The 20,310-nt window shown below is 39.9% G+C and overlaps 1 protein-coding gene across 1 annotated transcript in view; it reads left to right on the forward strand.

The window, feature by feature from the left end:
• The window catches only part of KIF27 (kinesin family member 27), a 30,275-nt gene that overhangs the window by 3,814 nt on the left and 6,151 nt on the right, over positions 1-20,310 (forward strand). The window contains 11 exon segments of the mRNA XM_037373710.1: positions 615-1,708; positions 10,036-10,179; positions 12,530-12,730; positions 13,273-13,433; positions 13,787-13,920; positions 14,471-14,626; positions 15,667-15,872; positions 16,741-16,938; positions 17,285-17,395; positions 18,425-18,601; positions 19,250-19,465. Of these exon segments, the coding sequence (XP_037229607.1) occupies positions 615-1,708; positions 10,036-10,179; positions 12,530-12,730; positions 13,273-13,433; positions 13,787-13,920; positions 14,471-14,626; positions 15,667-15,872; positions 16,741-16,938; positions 17,285-17,395; positions 18,425-18,601; positions 19,250-19,465 (2,798 nt within the window).

Below are 20,310 nucleotides of genomic sequence, written 5' to 3' on the forward strand. Positions count from 1 at the left end.
TCTGTTCTTTATTCTTTGTGTTCTAATTGTGTTTGCTGTAATATACTGTTGTATTGAGCTGGCGTAGTTTTGTTGTCTGTAGCTGAAATAAGTGACTAACTTAGCACAAATTTTGTGGACAATTCATAAAGATTCCACAATTAAACTATTTCTCTTCTTCATTACAGTTGGGGTCAGCTTCAGTAGGTTGTGCTAGGACATTTTCATTCGTATTAAAACAAAGGACAAAAAATATGCTTGGTAGGAGTACTTGGTAGAAGTAGACCAAACTACCCAAGCTATATGGAGTTGAAATTCTGCTTTTACCGTTGGTTAGGAATCGTTTCTATTATAAACTTTTTTTATTTTTAGTTTCAGTTTGTTTGGTTGGGTTTTTTTGAACTGGCAAAATATCCTTTGAGCTGACTTTGCTCATACTTTTTTCTAGATAGCGCCAGATTGTGAATTGAACATGTCAGTATGTAAACAGATAAAGCTGTGTAGTGTTTAAGATACTGTTTCAAATGCTACAGCACAATGCACCCATATATGAAACACCTGCAGGTTTCAGGTGTGTTGTATGTCATGCTTTTCACATACTGCTATCTTATTTTGCTATTGCAGTATGCTATGACCTCATAATAATGCAGGCTTGTATGTTTCTCTAATATGTGTCTACAGTTTGACTATTTCTAATTGCTGCAAAATTTTGCTGAAGAGTTAATTAATTAATTGAATTATTCTTACTTTCTTTGGTTTGGTGCTTGAAGTGATTGTTGGTGCTAAGGAATTCCGAGTAGAATGTGCAGATGAAGTGATAAGCCTCTTGGAAAGTGGCAATGCAGCTCGTCACACAAGCACAACACAAATGAATGAGCACTCTAGTCGATCTCATGCTATTTTTACCATCAATATTTGTCAGAAACAGTCTGCAGAGTCTCAGAAAAATACTGATGCTACACAGGATTCATCTTGGAAATCAGTCCAGACGATTGCTTCAAAGTTTCATTTTGTGGATTTGGCAGGATCAGAGAGGGTGACAAAGACTGGAAATACTGGCGAACGCTTCAAAGAATCAGTTCAGATCAATAGTGGTCTCTTGGCCTTGGGAAATGTCATCAGTGCCCTTGGGGACCCCAAAAGGAAAAGTGTACATATTCCATACAGGGATGCCAAAATCACCCGTATTCTGAAAGACTCCCTCGGAGGAAATGCCAAGACTGTCATGATAACATGTATAAGTCCATCCTCATCAGACTTCGATGAATCTTTAAATTCCCTCAAATATGCCAACAGAGCCAAAAACATTAGAAATAAGCCAGTTGTTAATTACAACCCCAATCAAGACCGGATTGATGAAATGGAACTTGAAATCAAATTGCTTCGAGAAGCTTTGCATAACCAGCAAGTCGGTAGTCAGTGTTCACATGACTTAAATCAAGAAAGAGCTCGTATCAGTTCACTTGAGGAGCAGCTCACCCGGCTTCAGGTTCAATGTGTCAGTTACAGAAATTGTGTAGATGAAGCTTTCCCATTTCTGGTTGATTTGAACAATGATGTTAGCTTAAAACAAAATCAGCGGGACAGGTTGCAGAGCTGGATTGCTATGGTACAGGAAGTAAGGAAGGAAGCTCTCAGCATGCAGGAAACTGACACAGGGACTGAGACCAGCCAAGAGCCACATCACATCACAGTTCTTCAGCTAAAGAGGGAACTAAAGAAATGCCAGGTATTTAATTATAAGTTGATTATTTAAATAACTACATGAGAGAGCAGTCTGCTAAACTTTGATTCAGTTTCGAAAAATGTAAAACTGTTACACTTACCTGTGCTTAATTTGACAATTTAAATTTAATACACAGTCTTGTATAATTATGTTTGTCTAATCTCTGGGATATAACTTTATTTTACTGGATGATTGAATAGACAGTCATCTTAATCATGGTAGAGGTAAATAATGTTATATTTTGGCTAGTCAGTTTCAAGACGATTCTATGAGGCTGAGCTGTTTTATTTGTTAGGTTTTTTAAAAAACTGTGCTAGTGTCCTAGGTCTTGCTGGGATGGAGTTAATTTTCTTCACAGAAACTCGTAGGGTGCTGTGTTTTAGATTTGTGACAAGTACAATGCTAATAACATGCTGATGTTTTAGGTCTTGCTGAATGTTGTTTACACATCATCAGGCCTTCTCTGTTTCTGCCTCTGCCCTCATATGAGTATACTGGGGGGTGCACAAAAGGTTGGAGGCACACACACACACACACACACACACACACACACACAACCAAGGAGATGACTTGAACTAACCAAGGAGTTATTTCATGCCATGTAACACCATGCTCAGCGATTAAATGAGAGAGGAGGAGGTTTAGGATAGTGAGCCATATTTTGTCTGGGAACTGGCTGGGTGTCAGTCAGCCTTTGGACGTGGTGAGTGCTTGCATCATTTATTTTGTTTTATTTTCTTTCCCTCTTCTTCCACTTCACCTTTACTTACTGAACAATTTCTATTTTGACCCACAAATTGTCTTGCTTTTACTCTTCCTTTGCTCTTCCCCCATCCCACTGGGGTTGAGGGAGGGTGTGGAAATGAGTGAGTGGCTGTATGTGCTTAGCAGTCGACTGTGGGTTACCCCACAACAGTCCTTTTTGGCACCCAACATTGTGGCTCAAGGCCTTTGAGATAATAAACATATTTGGTTAGAGTGTGCTAGATTAAACTAGCTGTTGCACCTTTTTAGTTAAGTTGTTATTTGAGTGGCTGTTGCAGATCATGATGCTGGCATAATATTTACTTTGCATGCTGATTTACATGTTTCCTCAAATATTCTAATAACAGATTCTTTCTAGCTGTACAACAGACTCCAAGAATTATTAATGACTGTTTTCAGACTTTGCTGTTTAGTGTGCTGTTTATTCACTTTGTTTTCCTTTGCTTGGGAGAGCTATGATAAAACCACTGGCCTTCAGCCTAATCTGGTATTTGAGTCTTAGATCACTGGTGTCCCAGTACTCCAAGAACCATCTTATGGACAAAACCAGCAGCTACATTTTTCCCCTTTTGTCCTCTAAGAGATATTTTGTGGGGGGAGGAAAGAATGGCACCTATCCCTTCCTCTCCTCCAGGAGAGATTTTTATAGCCTTGATGTAATGGCTTCTCAGTTCCTTCAGTATCCTTGTTTAATCAGACTGTTCATACTGGTGTGTATTGTGTTCCTCATTTTGATATTGTTCATAAGGTTAAACAACTAACTGGGGATGCCACACTGGAACATGCTCTAAAGCAGTTGATCCCTGGGGTGGCAGGGTGTGTGGGAGGAGCTGGGCAGGTGCGTAGGGTTGTTGTTGCCTCTGACAGCTGAGGATTTCACTGCTGAACAGGCTTGTAAACCCATCAAACTAATATACCATTTGAAGGAGGGGAGGTGAAACAGTGACTTCTAAAGCTGTGTTGGGACCTGGCCCATGCCCTCAAAGATGCAAGAGGGTCTCCTGATGTAAGAGCCTGCAAACAGGCACTGAGGAAGGCCCTTGCTCTGAGGCCACACGAGTGTGCACTAAACGAGAGACCGAACCCTTAACTGTAATAGTTACTCCTGTAGTCAAGAAGAAACATGGAAGCAGAGGTCAGCGCAGTAAGAGAAGAAATAGCTCCTCCTGAGAGGGGGAAAGAGGAAGAATCAGAAGAGGCAGCCTATTCTGCAGCAGGACAGTGGAGGAAAGAGAAATTCTAAGAGGCAGAAACTACCTGGTCCCTATCTATGATCAAGCTGCAAGATAGGCAGAAAGGTTTTGTCCCTCAGCAAGATGAGTGAATTGCTCCAGTGCTGGGAAAGTGGGGGCTAACAGTCTGGAGCTAGAAGGTAGGGAAGCACAGCAGCTGGGATCCATTGCTAGGAACCATGGGATTGACAGAGGGATCAGAAGAGAGGCGGCCACCCGCAGCCTCCAGGGGTGGCTCAGTTTATTGAACACAAAGAAAAGGTACCATCCTCTTAAGGAAAATACTATATCCCAGTGAGTCAAGTGGACTACCGCAGAGGAAGTATCCACCGTTAGAGGGAAATAGTGCTGGTGGAGGTGGTCTGCAGTGACATGGACAATGATTGGCTGTTCAAAGATCCAAATGACATACAGTGCACACAGTCTGTGTGGCAGAAGTCTGTACAGAGCACACCAATGTCATGCACCAGCCACCTAGCAATGATAGATTGGGTTGACATCAAGGCATCAACTTTGTACGCAGTGGTCTGACAGTTCCAGCTATTTAAAGAGAATCTTTATGCCCCCTCCCTGCTATGGGCCTGCGTCTCAGCTGTGGAAAGACTTCCACAAGGTCTCGCTACTCAAAGAGGATATGGATAATCTCGCTCCTTCCTTGCCTCTGTGCAGGCCAGCATCTGAGCTACCATAGGCTGGCTTTACTCTGCTCAAAGGAAAGGGAACCATGGGCACACACCAGGTGCCACCCTGTAGTTCTAGCTGCATGAGTCGAGGAGGATATGAGGAGGTGGGGTGGTGGATGGTGCACCCACCTTGGTCCTGGAAATCTGTGTACATGAATTGTAGAAAAAAGCACTGGTTAGAAAGGGTCCTTCCAGGAAGATTACTGCTCTGGTTGCTCTTGAGCAATTCCCAGATGATGTAGATGGGCTGAGGACCCCTCTTTTCTTTCTGATACAAATCCAATGGATTTATGTCCACGTGGGTTTGAACTGCGTGCCTTCTACCATGCTGGTCTGTAGTAGGATCACACCTGTGAATAGTCCTTGTAGCGTAGCCTTGGCAACAGAGTCATGGCCTCCTTTCATGGTGTAATGACTTCTGGTTTGCAGTTAGAGTCAGGTAATGAATGCTGTGGTTGGGAGTAGGAGGGCCTTCCTCCAGCCAAGTGGAGGAAAAGCAAAATTGTATTTCCTTTGGTTTTGGTGGACACCAGTGTACAGTGTATCCTAATGCCATCAGGATACAAGGGGACTGAACACATACACATCTGGATTTCTGGAGTGACAGGGGTATCCCAGCTGTTAGAAGCTGAGGTGAGCCTAACAGGAAACAAGTGACAGAATCATCCTATTGTCACCAGTCCAGAGGCCCCATATAACCTTGCCATTGACTCTCTCAAAAGAGAGTACCTCAGGGATCTGAAGAGGTACTATTTGGCCTTTTGATGTAGCCGCTGCCATTTCTGAGGCAATTAAACAGCTGTCTATCTTGCCTGGCCTCTTGGATGATCCTTCTGTTGTGGGGCTGCTGTGTGTTGAAGAACAGCAAGTACCAATTTCTACCATGATGGTGCACTGGCATCAATATCGTCCCAACTGAGACTCCCTTGTCTCCCTTATCCAAATCCAGGAGCTGATTTGTTGACTCAAGAGCCAAAGAGTGAACAGCAGGACTCACTTGCCCTTTAATAGTCCCATATGGCCAGCACAAAAGTCCAATAGCAGGTGGAGGTTTACAGTGGACTATCATGGCCTGAATGAAGTATGCCACCATTAAGTCTTTTCATATGGTGGGAAACCATCAGAGGTGGAAAACCGCTGTGTGGAGTCCCACATAATAAGTTGTAAAAACTGCTGAAGGGAAAGGTGAATTGAGTAGATATGCAGAAGTGAAAACCATCCAGCTGGCCATAGATATTGTGGAACAAGAAATGTGGACAGGATGGCACCCATACCACCACCTGAAACACCGTCCTGGGCCTTGAAAAGCAAGTTTTGGTGACATGACACGCCAGGAAGCACTGCATCAGACAACAGAAGTCAGTTCTGAAAAAAATATCATAAGCACCTGACCAAGAAATGTGGCAATGATTTGGTATATCATATTCCCTATCACATACCAGCCTCTGGAAAGACTGAATGATACAATGGACTGTTAAAAGACTATACTGAAGGCAGTGGGCACTGGGACATGTCAGCGGTGGGGTGCAAGTTTAACAGAAGCCACTTGGCTAATTAGTATCAGGAGGATTAGCTAACTGACCTGGACCTGCTCAAGCAAAACCCCTGTGTATTGTAGAGGGAGATAAGGTCCCCTGTAGCATGTTTAGAGAACTGGCTGGGAAAGACAGCATGGGTTGTTCCTCCCTTGGGAAACAGCAGACCTGTTTGTGGGACTGCTTTTTCTCACAGACCCTTGCTAAAAGCCAGGCAAGTGCAGCAGTGACCCAGCCTGAGCTTGTTTCAATGTCCAGTAACTCAACACGACATGCCTCTCCTGTCCTGGGTGACCACCATAACAGACAGAACCCAAGTCATGGACTAAATGGACTCAGTGAACATCTTGGGAACATTTTATGAATATTTTACAGAAATGGCCCATAGACTTAGGGAATGATATCTGTGTATAAGTCAAAGGACAAGAAGGGAGGGAGGGTTAATGAGGTTGTATTGGGTCCTGCCCTTGGGTCACAGCAGCCCCACACAGCGCTACAGGCTGGGGCAGAGCGGCTGGAAAGGGCCTGGTGGGAAAGGGCCTGGGGGTGCTGGTCCACAGCCGGCTGAGCGTGAGCCAGCAGTGTGCCCAGGTGGCCAAGGCGGCCAGCAGCACCCTGGCTGGTACCAGACACAGTGTGGCCAGCAGGGCCAGGGCAGTCCCCCTGTCCTGGGCACTGGTGAGGCCGCACCTCGAACGCTGTGTTCAGGTTTGGGCCCCTCGCTGCAAGAGGGACGCTGAGGTGCTGCAGCGTGGCCAGAGCGGGCAGCGAGGCTGGTGCAGGGTCTGGAGCACAAGTCTGACGGGGAGCGGCTGAGGGAACTGGGGCGGTTTAGCCTGGAGAGGAGGAGACTCAGCGGGGAACTTGTTCTCCTCTACAGCTGCCTGGAAGGAGGCTGTGGACAGGTGGGGACAGGTCTCTTCTCCCAGATAACAAGCAACCAAACAAGACGAAACAGCCTCAAGTTGTGCCAGGGGAGGTTCAGATTGGATATTAGGAAAATTTATTCACCAAAAGGGTGGTGAAGCATTGGAACAGGCTGCCCAGGGAGGTGCTGGAATCGCCATCCCTGGAGGTCTTTAAAAAATGCATAGATGCGGTGCTTAGGGACAGGGTTTAGTGGTGGGCTTGGCAGTCCTGGGTTAACGGTTGGACTTGATCTCAGAGGTCCTTTCCAACCTAAATGATTCTGTGATTCTGTGGATACTGTGGGACTTGAGCATTATATAAATGCTGTGGAATATAGTGTGGAAATTGTACTGGGTCTGGCTGGGATGGAGTTAATTTTCTTCACAGAAGCTTGTAGAGTGCTGTGTGTTAGATTTGTTACCAACACAATGATGATAACATGCAAATGTTTTAAGTCTTGCTGAACAGTGTTTGCACAGCATCAAGGCTATCTCTTTCTCACTCTGTCACCCCAGTGAACACACTGGGTGGTGCACCCGAGGGTGGGGAGGGCACAACCAGGCAGATGACCCAAACCAACCAAAGCTATATTCCACGCCATGTGATAAACTCGGCAATAAACTGAGTGAGAAGGGCTTAGGTACCTTAGCTGTTTCTTGCTCAGGAGCTGGCTGGGCATCAGTCTGCCCGTGGGAGGCAGTGAGTGATTGATTTTGCATTAATTGCCTTTGCATTACTTGTTTTCTTTCTTTCTTCTTCCACTTCACCTTCACTTTCTGAATTATTTCTATCCTGACCCACAAGTTTTCTTGCTTTTACTCTTTCTTTACTCTTCCCCTGTCCCACTGGCTTGGTGGGGGGGGGGGGGGTAGGGGGTGGGGAGAGGGCAGTGAGTAAGCAGCTGTGTGTGCTTAGCTGCCTACTGGGGTTAACCCACAACAACTACTTTCAGTTGTCCTGTAAACTTGTAAATTGCTTTTAATCTTGCAAAAAAATCAGTCTGTCAGGATTATAGATATAACTAAAATGCAAGTATTTTCACAGGTATCAGTGTAATTCCAGATAACCCATGGGCTAAGTTTTGCAACTTTCATCTTGTATTATCTAATGCTACGTAGGTAGTATGCTAGTCAATGTATAATACTATGAAGTTCCAAGTATCTCATCTATTATCATTAAGTAATTTCCTAACTTGTGTTACTTCAGCAATGTTTTACCCAGAACTCTTGCATTTCCTTTTCAATATCATGCCTTTAGGTAACATTGATTTTCTTCTGTAGCTTATTTTAAACCTCTGTTCCCCAGGTTCAAAACAGTATAAGAGCTGAGTTTAAAATTAAATTTCCCCAGGTAAGTATGCCATCCACAGCTAGGTGGAAACTGTTAGTGGGAGGCTAAAAAAGACGGTACAAACTTTAAAACAGAGCTTGTGTATGGACAGATTTAATAGCTACTAGGGGACCTGTTCTTGTTTGTACATACATATTTCTTTGATAACAGCTATGATTGCCTAGATAATGCTGTCTTACACAAAACAAAAATACTGGTGTAGTGGGTGAGCCATAGCTAACAGCCAGACTCCGAACAGGCCACTCATTCATGCCTCCATCAGCAGGACTTGGGGAGAGGAAACAGGAAGAATAGGAATCAGAAAGCTTGTGGGTTGAGATAAAGACAGGGATATTGATTACCAATATAAAAAGTCTTGATAGGGGAAGAATTATTTAATTTATTGCCAATTTAAAAAAATACTAATTATTTATATAGTGGGGAACAAAAAGACAAACACTAAAACACCACCTTTCCTCCCCAGCTATTTCTGGGCTTATCTTCACTTATTCACTCCATACTCCTCCCCCTCACTGATACAGGGACACAGTGGGTGGTTCATGGTCAGTACATAGCAGTTTCTTTCTGCTGCTCTTTCCTCCTTGCACCTTTATCCTGATTCAGCCTGGGCCCTGCGTGGGCAGCAGTTCTTTCAGGAATGTCCATCTCCAGCATGGGTCTTCCCTAGGCTGCAGTGTGGGTATCTGCTGTTCCACCACCAAGCACCTCCTCTTTCTCCTTTTTCTGGTGTTCCCTCTGTTTTCTCACTCTTTTGGTTCCCTTCTCTTCTGCCTGTCTGACATTTTGTGCCCCTTCTTAAATACATTATCACAGAGCCACCACCATCTTGTCTGAGGGGCTCAGCTGTTCTCCCTGCAGTGGGTCCATTGGAGTTGCCTGGAACCGGCTGTGTCCGGCCTGGGAAAACCCTGGTCTCTGCTCACAACAGTCACCCCCACCAAAACCTTGACACCTACACCCCATACAACTGAGCAAATATAGCCTGATTTTAGTTGTGTATGTTTAATATAATATGGACAATGTGCCACTTAGTTTCTGTCACTTCATCCTGCCCCTCTCTGTCACCATGCTAACACTGTGCAAGCTTCTTTTTTTCTGTAGCTGGCTCAGCTCTGCATAATGATACAGCAGCAGTGGAGGACAGGATACACTTGTCAACTACATTTAGTACAAACACTTGCGCTGGTACACAGACTTTGGAAAAAGTTCTGTTCTCTAAAGAGCCAGCAGGTTCTTGAGTGCATTCTTAAAATCTGTTAAGAGTTGTCTGGTCTTGGAAGAAAGATGTAGGTAAGCTAGTTGTAAGAAGTATCCAGTTTTAGAACAAAAAGGCATGATGCTTCCATACTTCATATCTGGCTTCTACAGGCTTTCTGGAAGAGAAACAACATTTGGAAGTCTCCTTCAATCAGTATTGGATTATTTATCCACTAGAACATCTGAAGAAGCATTCTTATGGTTTCTTTAATCTTTAGGTGGTTATTCAAGTTGCAGAATGAGGACAGCTGTCCTTATTCTTTCATTTGAGAAGTATGTTAATCTTATGGTTGATGCTGAGATCTTGTGGCTACATCTCACAGCACTCTAAAGAGAATAGTTGGATTTAGTCAATGAAGTAGCTTTGGTTATGGGTACATTATTCCTTTTGGAAGAAAGAAACTTGTCAGAAAAATATCAATGATGAAATGGAAGTGAAGAAATAACTGGTAACAACCACAGATAACCTCTTACACAATTTGCCATACATACCCCAAAACTTCACTGTTTGGTTTGGTTTTGGTTTGTTTTTTTGTTTCCCAACTGTAAGAATACTAATGTCCCCTTTTTCCCAGCTGAACTTTTCTTTTATTATTTAGCAGGCTCTAGTTATGGATGAAGAGGTATTTAGCCAGAAGGATCATGAACTGCAGATACTGCAGAATCGGATAAAGATATTACTACAGGAAAATGAAAAACAACTGGAATCTTTAAAGGGGGCTGAGGAAACACATAGATTACAGGTATTTCTGCTCTGGTACACATTGCATATATCTATATTGTACCATCCTTCCCCTGTATGAATGCATTTATTATTTCAGGACAGGTTTCTCAGGACTTTTTAGACATAACTACCTGTCAATCTTATGGGCATTTTGTCTGCATTAGAGCTGTATCCCTTAACAAGATCATCTGGTGGATGAAGCACAATAGCGTGATTCCTGAAGGCTCTATATCAGCCTAGCTGTGCCACAGCCTTCCTGTATAACATGAGGTGAACCATTCACCCTCTACATGCTTCCTGAAGGATAACACACGCCCCTTTCTCCAGATGTGTATTATTGCTAAGTAGTTTCAGGAAATTAATGAATTAGAACTTGAAAGGTCTTTAAAGATTCTTTAGAATTTTAAAAAGACTATAAAGATCCTATAAAACGCTTTAATTGAGAAGTTGTATAGAAATTTATTTTGTTATAGCTTTATTAAGAATTAGATTAGTGTTCCCTTTTGACTTTATAAGACAGGATTTCATACTAATTTTCTGAGCATTTACTATTAGAGAAAACTGAGTGATGTAGTGGAAACACTGCTTGCCTCCTTCCTTCTCTAGATTTTGTGCTTGCTAATGAAATTATGATGGGTAGCAAGTCCATAACATTTCAAGATCCAGGAGACCATAAATGGAATAGTTAATATTGTTCTGGTGTTGCCTGTCACATGGATGATAGATAAATTATTATCTGACCTTTTAAAAAAGAAAAGCATAAGAATGGCTAGCTAGTACTCTTCTCCTTATTCTACTTTTTCTCCTTTTTCCTCTTCTTTGCTGATGGCTTGGGGAGAGTCAATGAATGAAAGGTAAGTATACTAGTCTTCATCTTTTTCTTCCCTCTGTCACTTTCTTTCTTTTCTGTCACCTCTGGCTAGATTGTGGTGGTTTTTTTTTTTTTTTTAACCTGTACACCATGGTGTCAACTTATTACACTGAAATAATGCTTATATAAATTTTGGAGGATCCAGGTAGAAGTAATGAACAGAAGTAGTCACAGTGTAGGGAAAAGATCATGATTATTTCAGTATCAGAGACACGAGAGAAGCTTGAGAGCTTTCAGGGACCATTTTGGTACTTAATCTACTAAATTGCCACTTTTATTTAAGAACATATAAAATAGGTAGAATAATGAAAAGCAAATGCTTCTGTCAAGTATTTTAAGTTGTATTCACAGGAATATGTAATTAAGTGATACATGATAGAATAAGAACTTTAAAAGCAGCAGGTACTAGATAGATATTAAGTGTTTATAGGCACATGTATTTATGTAACAGGTGCACTGTGGGGTTGTATGTACAAGGGTATCAGGGACAAAAGTCCTTGAAAGGGTTAAAAGCTTAAAGGTGGATCATTTGGCCGTAACTGCTTCCAAAACTGCAACAAATATGGGTATTAATATACAAATTCTATTTCCTGTGGCAAAGGAATATTATATATTGTATTCCAACAAAATGTCAATCTGCAAGATATTGTCTATATGTGTTTGGAAGGAATTTGCAGTCTAAGAAAACAAGATACAAAAAATTAATAAAAAGGTATGATTCAAAGTAGGAGAATGCAAAATATCTTTTATTGAAAATGTTTGGTTGACTATTCTTCAACTTTCCTGTTGTTACTAGGCCAGATTTTAAAGGTACTTTGAAAGGAATTGAAAGGAGTAGAGGGAGTTTAAAATGCATATAATCTTAGCCTTATGGATGAATCAGTGTTGGTAAGATAAGTAGTTTTGAATGATGTACAGACACTGCTGTAGGAGAGGAAGATAAGCAAGTTCTCCAAACTAGCACTACCAACGAAGTTGAGGCTGGGAAGAAGAAAAAGAAAGAGCCCGTACAAGGGATCCTGGGATCATGTGTGTGTTTATGTTTATTAATACAAATAATCTTTAAAGTGGAACCGCTGAAAGAGGAGGAACAAGCCTGTACACATGGTTAATTAATGAGACGCAGACCATGTATTTCATTTGAACATTTTTGTTGAATTCCCATTTAATTTCTTTATAAACACACATACAAAGCAAGCATAGGCTGTTAAGTATGTGATCTGCTTGTCACTATATAAGCTAATGCAACTTATCTGGGATAGGTCTTTCTGGACAAAAGTGTGTCTAAAATTTATTGGAGGTGAGGTGGGCTGGGATTTTAGATTGATGGTATGTTATGGAGTTTAAGTTTGTTGTAGGATTTGCCTGTGCACTGCAGAATTTAGGGTCAGTGAGTGATTTACAAGATGACCTTTGTAAAAGGGATTTAGAAATAGAGAATATAATACAGAGCTCATGATTGGTAACAGTTTTGCTTTGTTTTTTTTTTCTTCATGAGAATGAGAAAATGGTGGAACAGCAAATGCTTATTGATCAGCTAAAAGAAAAATTAGAGAAGTTTACAGACGTGAAAACTTTGGACTTCTCAAGCGGAGATGTGCCAGCTGTTACAGCATCTGCAAGGAGGCCATACAGTGTCCCACTCACAAAGAGTCTGCTACACTCCCTTCATCCACCTTCAACGACAGAGACCCGAAAGGTAAAGTCTACCCAAATGTTACTTTTTTTTTCCTTTGACTTTGTAACGGTTATAGTTCAATAATTAGACTTGAAAATTTATGGTGGCTTTCTCAGGTGCTGTTTAACTTCCCATTAAAGACTCTGGAAAATTACTTTTTAATTTCTTGCAACATATGTCACAGTTGTCCAAAATATTCAGGCTTAAAATTATTACTTACAAATACTAAAGCTGCAGTCTTTTCTGATGTTTTCCTGGTGTTTTTTAGGGCTCAAATATGAAGCATTACTAAAAATAGTTTATTATTCTTACCAATATATCAAATACCTTGTATTTGAGTTGTTAACAGTGGCTTCTTTCACATTTGGAACAAGTGCTCTAACCTCTTACAAAACTTTTTGTTACAAAGGTATTCAGTTATTATAGAAAACCTCTTTAATTTAGCTTACAAGCTCAGGTGATGACAGACTTCTAAATTGAAATATTTTAAAAATGTTAGTAAAGAACTGCCAAATTATTGCAAGTGTTGTTACCCATCACTTTTTTGGTGTGCTTTTTGACAGGTGTATACCAGCCCCCCTGCCTTCTCCCTGGCCTGGGTAATGGCACAATTCCGTACTCGCAGCCAGATGATACTGAGCAACATAGAAGATCAGGATAAAGTCCTTCACTGCCACCTCTCTGATCAGAGCAATGAAGAGGAAGAAAAGAAAATCTCATTTAAGTAATTTTTTTTGTTATTCTTTATTCATTGTTACAGAGAAATCCTGCCATAATATGAGACCATTTGTGACGTTACATATGGTAAACTTATGGGATCAACTGGGCATATTACAAAATAGGTCTAATAAACATAGGGTTTTGATTTAATAGTGAATTCATAATCCTTGGTTTGGGGCCAGAATCTACCATGAAGGTGGGGATGGGTGGGGGTGGGGAGGTGGAGAGTAGATGGGAAAAAAGGTACAAGTGCTTACATGAATTTGGGATTCTTCCCTGTTAAGATCATTTACTTTGTATGAACCTTAAAGAAAAAAAAATCCCTGTGTGTTTGGAATGTTTTTTATTCCTCTTTAGGCATTCCATAAACCGAACATGGACACGAAAACAGGCTTCTCTGTGCTTTCTTCCTGACCTAAGCAACGTGAAGTGTCAAGTAGACAAGTCTGGTTTAACCAACAGATCTGTGCTACAGACTGACACAACCACAGGTAAAATGGAAGTCGTGACAGCAAATGTTATTACAGTATCAGAATATGCAAGAATGTCTTTAACATATGTAAATATTTTTCCCAGCAAAATATGTGTATTTGATACAAATACTCTTTTGGTTGTAATTGAACACAGGCTTTCAAGATTCTCTTCTTCTTCCCCTTTCTGAAAATAGTATCAGTGACCCTAATGTTTAAATAATACTTATTAGCCAGAAAGTACCTCACACACCAAAAAGCTGTTTAGATATAAATCTGTAGTACTGTTTCAATGAAAGAATGTAGATGCTATTACCTTATCAGAGATGCGCTGAAATGGTTTCAGGAATATTTTTCCTCCCACTTAAGGTCTTGAAATGCTAGTGTATACTATGCTTTCTTTTCTTGTTTAGGCACACGGAAGGGAAAAGGCTTGTTGTGCTATTCTCTCCTTTCGATTCTTTCAGTTCATATTGAAGAACTTCACTTATACTATGTTCCAGAACACTGTCTTTTGGACACAGAGTATATTCCAGATTTTTAATCTCCATATTGCTTTTTTTCTTTCAAGGTGAAGATATTGACAGCCTCCAGAAAAGTCATGTTTTTAACATGCGGAAGTTAAAGAATTCAGAGTTGAGGCTCACTGAAGCTGAGCAAAAAATAAGAAAACTTGCGCTTAATATCAAAATGAAAGAGGAACTTATTAAGGAATTAGTAAGAACAGGTAACTGGCTACTGTGGGAAAAATGAGAATGAAGAAGCTCAGAGAAAAAAGGAAACACAAAATTCCTGAACTCCTGCATGTCTTAGTTTTTATGTAATTATCTTATGCAATATTTTAGAACTTAAAGAATCCTAACTTTTGTTAATTACTTGCTATGACTGCACTGACAGCTGTAAATTTTTACTACAGCCTACTCTGCTATGATATACAGATGTATTTGTTAAATGTGTTTTGTGCTTTGCTGATCATCACTTTTATCCACCAAGAGTGTAATTTTTCATGTATGCTTAGTGCAACTGATCTCTTTGTGGGCATGTGTTTGTCACATAGTGTCTGGGATAGGAAAGAAGATACATCACTGTATCTTCTGTATATATGCAGTAAAAAAGGAGTCAGAAGTGGATGAGGGGAAAGGTCAGTGTTGATGTTAGCCTACATCCGTTACACCTCTGTCCTGGCATTATATATGTCTGCCAGAAACTAGCCTTATGATGACAGTGAAGATCTCTTTGTTCAACCCCTTCAATCACACTCTTCTGTTCTGCATACCTTCTCTTGAGGTTGTCTTTCGACTCCAAGAAGGATTCTGTGCCCTAAAAAATAGTACTTTGGGAAAGATTACCCAAACAGGGCAAGTCAAAGAGTAGAAACACAATCCAAAGTTGTGTAGTGATTGTTAAACTGAAAACTGAGTAATAAGAAAATGGCATATTCTTCTGGATAAAGCAGAATTTACGAAATACAGGAGAGCCATTTTGGCAAAAACTACAGTAGGCAGAAGAATTTCACTTTATTTGGCACTCACATGGCAATTTATTTGGTGACATCAGGTGACTTGTGAAGAATTCAGATTTAAGACTTCTTCCTTTATCTCTGTTTCAGAGTCAGAAAGGAACTGTATGTTCCCTTAGGGTTGGAAAATGTCTTAGAAATTACTAGTTTAGCCAGAATGAAATAAGTAATGATTCAACTACAGAATTAAGTACATTTCAACTGATTGTCCTGCTGTTTTAAAACTATTTGGATATGGTGTCTTCAAGGTATGGATGCCCAGTCCATAAGCAGGCAGTACTCTTTGAAGATAGCTAAACTGGAGCAAGAATCTGAGCAGGCCAAAATGGAACTAGCTGAAACACAAAAGCGGCTTCAGGAGCTGGAGAGTAAGGACCTGAGAGACATTCCTGAGAAAGCCAAGTTACAGAAAGAGTTCCGGAAGAAGATGGATGCAGCTAAATTGAAAGTGCAGGTATTTCTGATCTGACCATTAAGATTTGGAAATCTCTGTCTCACTTTTGAACCTTAACATTCTGCTTGTAAAACTCTCACCAGTTTTAGACTGGTAGCTGGTTGGACTGAAGTAGCTAATGAGAAGCTTAATACTATTATACTCAGAATGCTATTTAACATACATGTGGTTAGATACACACAGTATTTTCTTGGTAGAGAAGAAACCAAGAAGTATGAAAAGAGAAGCTCCTACACCATTGTACGTGGTACCATGAAAGAACCTACACAAGGAGACTATTACAAGTGTATTATTTCCCATGCCATAAATAAAATTGAAGTTTTATGAAATTGCTATATAAATTCCAGCTCTAAGCAAATCACTGTGATAGTTTGCAAGACCAGGCTTGCACGAATACAGTCGTATTTGTTTGGCACTGACCTTTTACTGTTAAGTTCTGCTGTGCCTAATTTTACATTTTGTATAGGGTCAGCTTCAGTGCTCTGTGCCTCTTGGTCCTAGGATGGGTCAGACAAACCCCATACAGAAAGAGGTAGTTGTCTTATTGACTGGAGCTCAGGACTAGCATTCTGGCACCATTATGTCTCTGCACATTTCCCAGAGCTGTGATTTCTGTTAAATTTTCCTACTTTAATTGTATTGCTAGGCACGAACTGTTTCTTTACCTTCTCATGTTGCTTGAGATTAATTCTGCCTGTGCCAGCTTTACCAGATAGCTCAGAAACCACAGAAATAAAAAGTGATTGTTTGGGCAGAAGTTAGTAAGTCTTGCTGATTCAAAGAACTCAGTGAAATAAAGAATAAAGTTCAGTCATATTTTAGTTGTAGTTTTCCTGCTGTTAAGCTGAAATTTGCCATGAACGTTCAGGCCTTACAGAAAAAGCAGGAAGACACCAAGAATCTGGCTTCATTATCCAACCAAAGTGAGAGACAAGCAACAGAACTTGAGCAGAATGTGGCTCAGATGAAGCGTCAGCAGACCCAGCTACAGAAAAGACTGTGTGAGGAGAGCGAAAAGAAGCAGCAACTAGAAATAGAGATTCAGCGGGACCAGCAACAAATTAAAGTAGGATTCTTCCTGTTTCTTTATGACAAAGAATGAGATGCAACAATTTTGCTTCTGCTTCCCCGAACACGATAAACTATACTGCCAGGCTTTCCATAGTTTTAAGTAATGACTTTCTTGACAAACACATTGAAGTAATTGTCTACAAGCATTTTCACAGAAATCTTCAGTTTGCCTTTCTCATTTCTTTTCAATTTCATTACATGATATCTAGCTCTGAATTGCATTTTTACATGTAAATTTAGACTCAGTATTTCGGATTATATACTTGTGTGGACTCTTGACATTAAGTACATTTTAAAAACTGACTGAGGCAGGAAAAATTAGGCTTTTTGTTTGTTTATAGGAACTTCAACTAAAGATGGAGCAACAACAGAAAATACTTAAACTTAAGGATAAAGAGATTGCTGCATTTAAAAAGAAAAATAACTCAGTTGGAACTTCACAGAAGCTGCAGGTAGCTAATTATTCCAAATCTGTATGGACCCTGAAAAAAAATAATAAATTCTGTCTTTACCCCTAGTCATCTTTGTAAAGTGTTTGGAAGAAAAGTATTCCATCATAGTTTTGGGGGTTATTTTTGCTGTAGCAAAAAATTGGGAGTATAGTCTAGCAGCTCTTATATTCTTCTTGAATGAGGGAAAGGAGAGGCTGTAATGCCTTTTCTTCCGATGATTTGTCAAAGATGCTGGTTCAGAGACCTGAGAATTCAACAGCTTTGGTTGTCTGGTAGGTTTGAGGGTGATCCTGATGAGCTCTGTTATAAACATTGTGTGGTTTGTTTGGTTTTTTTTATGGTTTTGGTTTTTCCGAAGAGGTTTAGAAAAGTAAGTGTCCTATGCAGCAGTATCACCTGCATTATTTCAGGTGGTGACATTGGAACATAAGAGTTTCATGAGTTACCTGAAGTCTTAAAAGCTGAAAATAAACTTTAAAAGTTAAGTAAAGGCAAGTTTTTAGCCTTACCAGGAATATAACAACTGATAAATGGTGGTGGCTTCAGAATAAACTTACAATGGACTGTGTTAGCAGGATCAGAGCTCTCATTTACTGTCTTTCTTCCAACATCATAATTTCTTGTCACTTGATGTTTTTTCACAAAGAGCTGGTCTTGAGCAACTATAATGTAATGAAGATGGGCTAACTGCATTCTTGTGGTACCTTCCAAACCTAGTTGCTGTGACTATATTGAAGACATCTATTTATATAACTGTTCTTAGAAAAAGAATACATTTCATTAAAGGCATCTGATATAAATTTGTTTGTACAAGATGTAGCAATGTAACATTGCCAGGCCTTTTTTTAACTCTGTCCAATTTCTGTATTATTCTGAGTCAAAATTCTGTTGCAGAATTAATGTTAACATTAGAAATATTGGTTTATTCCACAATTTCATTGGTTATTCTAAAAAAGGAAAAATATAATCATAAAATTCTTATCCAGAAAGTCCTGATTAATGCTTTCTGTATCTCTGTTGAAACTTCAGAAATTAGAAGAGCAAAAGAAGTGGCTGGATGAAGAAATGGAAAGAATTCTCCAACAGTACCAACAGTTAGCAGAACTAGAAGAAGATTTAAAGAAAAGAGAAGCCATTGTAGCCAAAAAAGAAGCATTGCTGCAAGAGAAAAGCCACCTGGAAATCAAGAAACTGCGATCTAGCCAGGTGAGTTAAGAAAAAACATGAAACTCGCCACAGCTACAGTGTTGACTGAAAGACTGGTGGGGGGAAGGCAGACAGATAGCAGAAGCTGAAGCCATGTGACTTGTGTCTCTACCACTGCCATGAAGTTATTGTGTGGCTTGAGCAAATAAACATTTAAAATGTGAATAACACAGAATAATATTTTTTATTCACTTTTTCTCCCCCAAATTCCAACAACAAAAGAAAACAAAAAAATCTGAACTATGGAGTTCTGTTATCACAGAGATTTAAAGAATGTGATATCTAAAAATTACTCGGTCCTTTTGCAAACCAGAGAACATGCAGGGAAACATTTTGCATTATTTATTTTTCAGTAGCAAAAGTGAATAAAAATTGAAGTATCATTGTCACCTACAATGACTAGCCCCTTTAATTTTTAGTATGTAGAAAACTGCACTTTGACTGTTTTTGTCTTCTTTCACCTTTTGAGTAAATAGTATATTTTATGGTAGCTGTCTACTCAAAATAAATGGGGTCCCATCGCAAGAAGCAGGCAAGTCTTTCACTGCAGAATGTGATGGTTTCACCTACATTTTTCTTACTGGAAGGAGTATCTCAGTTTTATAGTATCTCAAGTTTTATATCTATGATTGCTGTGGTTTTTTTCAGGCTTTAAACAAACATAGTATGAAATTGTCTAGTCGCTTAAGTATGCTGGATCAGGAACTGTGTGATAAAAGTATGCAGCTTCAGGGCAGTACCACTGAAGATAAGACAGACATTCTGGAAAAAATTCGGGTTCTCCAGACAGAAAGGGATCAGCTGCTCAGAAGAAGAAATAGTGTGGATGAGAAACTGAAAGATGGTAAATTGTTGTCAACTGAAGTAAGTAAGCACCTCTGAAACAAATACAGGTTTTAGGTAGTGTTGTATAATAAAGCATTCCAATCAGAACCTAAAATGTCTCCAATTATTAGACTAAGCTAACACAAAAGAACTGAGGTTGGGTACTTTTGTAAATAGCAATGTTAAAATACTGCTGTAATGGCACTACTTACATACCAGTGAACAAAGTTTCTGTACAGAGGGACTTAATTCAGCTAATGCCTTGACAAACTCCACTGAGCTAAGGTTCATATAACCAGAAATAAGGGAACTAGAAGTTCTTCAGTTTATCACAGGCAGATATTTTAATGTCAGGACATAGAACAAGGCAATGTACTTGCACAGTGATTTTTTTCATAGAATTTTGTGAAAAAGCAAACCTCATCTGAAGTCCTCTGTATTTTTACAGCAAAAATAAGTCACGTTACCCAGATGGTCCACACTTAAGTTGATCAGTATAATTATGTTGAAGATATGATACACTCGTATAAAATGCACAGATTATTTTTAGGTCTTCAGCAGCAGTATGGGCATATGGCTGAGGTGATAATGTGCCAGAAAGAACCCTACTTATCTCACTCCTCAAAATCTTTTGCAATGCTTTAGGCCATGCATTTCTGCCACTTCTTTACACAAGTTATGTTCACCAAACTCCTTACCAACCTGATTCATTCATTAATCCAACAGAAAACAAGCACAATCAAGGAAATAATACTAGAAGGCAAACTGTGGGGAGGATGAGGGAAGAATAAAAAGGGAAACATTACTTCTGTTTTTGTGATGAACCATTTGATTGACCACTGTTTCATGATAGGGGTACTATGTCTGAAAAAGACAAGTGTTCT

The sequence above is a fragment of the Falco rusticolus genome, chromosome Z (assembly GCF_015220075.1).
Source record: "Falco rusticolus isolate bFalRus1 chromosome Z, bFalRus1.pri, whole genome shotgun sequence".
Lineage (NCBI taxonomy): Eukaryota > Metazoa > Chordata > Aves > Falconiformes > Falconidae > Falco > Falco rusticolus.